This window comes from Ovis aries, chromosome 13 (assembly GCF_016772045.2).
Source record: "Ovis aries strain OAR_USU_Benz2616 breed Rambouillet chromosome 13, ARS-UI_Ramb_v3.0, whole genome shotgun sequence".
In the NCBI taxonomy this organism is placed as follows: Eukaryota; Metazoa; Chordata; class Mammalia; order Artiodactyla; family Bovidae; genus Ovis; species Ovis aries.
In genome coordinates this window covers 34,055,428-34,060,071 of record NC_056066.1, presented here as the reverse complement: position 1 = coordinate 34,060,071, position 4,644 = coordinate 34,055,428, and the positions used below count along the sequence as shown (strand labels likewise).

Below are 4,644 nucleotides of genomic sequence, written 5' to 3'. Positions count from 1 at the left end.
GTAAGGAGAGAGAAATGGAAAATGCCCTCAAGTGTCTATTTAATAGAATCATGAATGTCTTGCATCTTCCATTTTACCTTGGATGCCCTGTTATACTGTTCTGTGGTTTTCTCAAAGGATGCTTTAAATATCTCATTGACTTTATAAATTAGCATATCTGGGGATCGCTGAGAAAGGTGGCTTTTTTTCTGTTGTACGTTAAAGAAATTGCTAAACCACTAGAGCCTTTATGAAGAAAGCATTGCAGATTACATCAGAATGCTCAAACTTTGGATTAAGTTCTGGATGTGCTGTTCTTTAACTGAAATATTTTTCTAAACCAAATGTTATATCTACTGAATTTTTTCCAGTAGGCAGTGGTGTGTGTTTGCCTTTTTATGAAATCTTCATGGGAGGCTGTTTGGAACAAAAATGTTGTCTTCTTAGTGGCTTCCTTTTGAGCCCCCAGGAAAAGATGTGCTTTCAATTTAACTACTGAAGTGGCATCTCAGATTAGGTTCACAGATTGAACTAAAAAGAAATCTGTAGGTTATCTTGAATATCATATTGGAAATTTGGCCATTGTCTGTGAAAGTATTTTCCAATCCAAATGCACGATTGGGAAGAGATTTGAACAACTAAGGCATCAGATTTAGGAATTTGCTTCTGCAATATATGATTGCTTTTTGAACCAAGTTCTCTTTTTCTAAGCACATAACAAGGATATTTGTGTAATTAGCCAAAAAGCCTAGATGTTTAATTGGCATTATACCTTTGTATTGTGTTTCTCTAGTTGGTCCGAATTTCCAAATTCCAGGATTCGGAATGTATGTGATAGGTAATGACATGTCAGCAGCTGGTATATCTTGTACCTCCTTTTCCTCAAACTTCTGCCCCTAAATATTAAGCAGTTAAAGGCTCTTCCATAGGGGAAGAAATTTCTGTAAGTGGTCTAATTGTGGTTTTCTGGGTGGACAAACAGTTGCTATGCCACAAGCTGTAAAACAGATTACTTACCCAAAGCCGGTTATAAATTTGCCTGTGCCTGGTTTTCATTAACCAGTTCACTCGGATGTGTGTTTTTGCTGGATGCGATTGTTACCAGCTGTCTTTATGTAATATATGTCTTGTCTTCAAAAATAAATAAGTGGCAAATTTGAGGTGTCATTATCATTTAGATTTTAATGAAGGCAATAAAAACACAGCTGAAGTGTCCCTTCCACTGTTCACCAACCCCTCATGCACCCCAACTCCTGCTGTGCCTTCTTTAAAAGCATCAAATATACCAGGCAGTGATGATTTTAAACCTTGCTGGTTACCTGGACCAAAATTGTTTAATTTTTTTCCCCTTTTTTGCCCCTGAGGATAATAGCTATGTTTTTCAGTATTTAATTGCTTTGGAGTTATTCTTGTAACCATAGAGAATTTGAATGGTAGCATTGAACTATGTCAGAATTTTTTGTTAACCCATGAAGTATCTTGGCTACTATTAACCAATTCCTAAGTAAAATGCATGTGGTGGGGTTTGATGCTTAAAGGTGTCTGTATTTTCTGTATTCATATTTCTTGTTCACAGTTTCCTTTTTCTTACATGGTCTCAAAGGGAGCATGAAGATTTTTTTTCCCACTGGAGTTTTGTTTTTTTTAAGTTACTGTGTGGGTATTTCATTCTTACATTATTTCTTTCCCCTTAGATTTGAACAAGAAAAACTTAAGCCTCGTTGGATTCCCGTGTCAAAGAAAAGTTCCAAGGTAAAGAAGTCTTTGTTCAAGAAATCTTAAGTTTCAAAGATTTGTAGGAGCTTTAGAAATTATTCTCCTAAATTTCTAATCCTTGAGTTTTAACTGTTTTAAAACAAATATTTTCTCTCCAGAGTTTAACTTATTAAAACATGTGAAGCAGGCTGACTTAGCAGTACACTCAGCCAGGAAAGATTCTTTTTGTATTGGCACTAGTGGTAAAGAATCCGCCTGCCAATGTGGGAAACAGAAGAGGTATGGGTTCGATCCCTGGGTCAGTAAGATCCCCTGATGTGGGAAATGGCAACCCACTCCAGTATTCTTGCCTGGAGAATTCCATGGACAGAGGAGCCTGGCAGACTACAGTCCAGGTCTACAAAGAGCCAGACTGAACACACACTTGGGAACTATTTGCAAAATGGCCTATTGGTGTCTCTGTAATTGCAAACTTGTAAAGGGCTTTTCTTTACAAGTTCTTTTCTTTCTCATATCTGCCTCTAAGGATATGATACCCTTTTTGCAATCTATCCTTTGAGTAAGGGAGCTTTTGGCTTGTTGTTATTGTTCTTTTTTTTTTAATTGAAGTATAGTTAATTTACAGTGTTGTACCAATCTCTGCAGTACAGCACAGTGAATCAGTTATCCACACGTATGCTTTTGGTTTTTTAAGAAAGGGTCTAGTCTTGTTCTTCCTCCCTCTGTCCCTTCCTTCTGACCTATTCTTCTCCCCTTACTTCTCTCCCTCCACCCATCCACCCACTCACCTGTCCAGGTAAGTTCAAGTTGCCTGGTCTTTTAACCTTTCTGCCCTTCCATTCCATTGGCTGCAGGATATTATGGGTACCTATTTGATGTACCCGATATGCTAAAACTCCATGGTACATACATCACTGAGGTGAGATAATAGAAAAATTAAACTTTATGCCTAATAAGGTAGCTATATTTCAGATGTAGCCTCATAGATGGCTGTCCCTAACAGGTTTTGAGATTTTCAAGTGGAGACATAAAATGATGGTCTCTGAACACACACAGATGTGGATTTCAGTATCCACGTTATTACGCGGGAATAAAGGGATTCTTTACCACTAGTGGATTCTTTACCACCGTCCGCAGGCGGATTCTTTACCACTAGTGCCAATACAAAAAGAATCTTTGCTGGCTGAGTGCACTGCTAAGTCAGCCTGCTTTTAATAAAGTTCCCCAACCCAGATCTACCCTTCATTCCACTTAGATGCTTTTGTTCCTAATGTATGACATAAGGCATTGTTTCTTTACTTTAAAAGTTTGCATCTCAAAACATTGGGATAAGCTGTTGTGTCACCAGTGCCTAGCCATGCAAGCCTGGCTCTACGTTTGAGAATGTTAGATTTGACCTTGTGAACACACTGATGGGGTAAACTCTGATGAGTCTCATCCACATCTTATCAATAGTGTAAGGTAAACTACAGCAGTGAGGAGGCATGGTCATTAGTAAGGCTGTCTTATTTGACTCATGAAACCTTACTCTTCTAGTACTTGATCCAATCTCCCTTATTTCTCATCTTTGCTTTCTTTTTAATAGAAGCTAAGGCTTGTGTCTTAATTTGTTCACTCTCATAGACTGGGTGGCTTATAAAATTTATTTTATAAGTGGCTAGAAAGTATTTCTCACACCTGGAGGCTGGAAGTCTGAGGTCAGGGTGCACTGTTATGGGGTGATGACCCTCCTCCAGGTTGCCCACTGCCCTATGTCTTGCATCCTCTCTTGTGGGACTGGGCACCGATCTCATTCACGAGGGCTCCACTCTCATGACCGAATCACTTTCCAGAAGCCCCACCTCCTAATATCTTCACCCTTGGGGGTCAGGATTTCAACCTATGAATTCAGGGAAACACAAACATTCAGATCATGGCCACTTTGTTTCGAATACATCACTAGCAGGTTGGTTTAGCTGTTGTCGACTTAATATGTGACTAAGAGCAGGGACTCGATGGACATGAGTTTGGGTAAACTCTGGGAGTTGGTGATGGACAGGGAGGCCTGGCATGCTGCGATTCATGGAGTCGCAAAGAGTCAGATACAGCTGAGCAACTGAACTGAACGGGGTGGGGGAAAAAGAGGAGACAGACAAGCGCTGCTTTTTGAAGGGAAAGTATGAAGTATGAGCGCAGGTCAGTCAGTTTAGGGAGAGAGACTCAGAGGGACACAGCGGTTCCGAAACAGTGGTGTTATTTCATGTGCACCTATTAAAACAGTGGCCCCCGGGCTCTGGTCCCAAATGTAAAATGGGCTGGAAATACAAGAACCTGCCTCCTTCAAAGAAATCTAGTTACCCAGACACCAGACATGGGAACATGAGGTAATGGATTACATCTCCCTTATCTTTCGTTTTTTTTTTGGGGGGGGGGACTTGTGGGATCTTAGTTCCCTGACCAGGGATCAAACCCATGTCCCCTGCATTGGGAGCATGAAGTCTTAACCACTGGACCACCAGGGATGTTCCCTTCCATGTCTTGTAACTAAACTTCAGTAGCAGAGTTAAGTTGTCGGGAAGCCCTTCACTGTGTGGAACAGAATATTTATTAGGACATCCCATTTTAAAAAAAAGATAGATGGTAATAACCACAGGATAGCCTGCTCTCACTTTAACAAAATGTCCTTTTATTGTCTTACTGGGCATTTAAGTAGGTTAATGGGACATGTTAAAAAAAATTATCATGGAAGCATGAAGGGCAATCTTTTCTTGGATCACTGAAGCAGAGGAAAGAGCTAGAAGTATGAAAGAATTACTCATGAAGAAGGGAGCTCCATTTCAGAGGAGACAAAAAGCATATTAAAGGTGTTTCTTCATATTGTTGTTGTTGTTGAATTACTAAGTCATGTCCAACTCTTTGTGACCCCATGGACTATAGCCCTCCAGGCTCCTCTGTCCATGGAATTTCCCA

The 4,644-nt window shown here is 40.1% G+C and overlaps 1 protein-coding gene across 7 annotated transcripts in view; it reads left to right on the top strand.

Moving 5' to 3' along the window:
- SVIL (supervillin) overlaps positions 1–4,644 on the top strand; it is a 185,971-nt gene that overhangs the window by 72,332 nt on the left and 108,995 nt on the right. For all 7 annotated transcript variants that reach the window (XM_060397444.1, XM_042230629.2, XM_060397440.1 and 4 more), the window contains one exon: positions 1,674–1,731. In XM_060397444.1, coding sequence (XP_060253427.1) covers positions 1,674–1,731 — 58 coding nt within the window. The remainder of the gene's footprint in view (positions 1–1,673; positions 1,732–4,644) is intronic.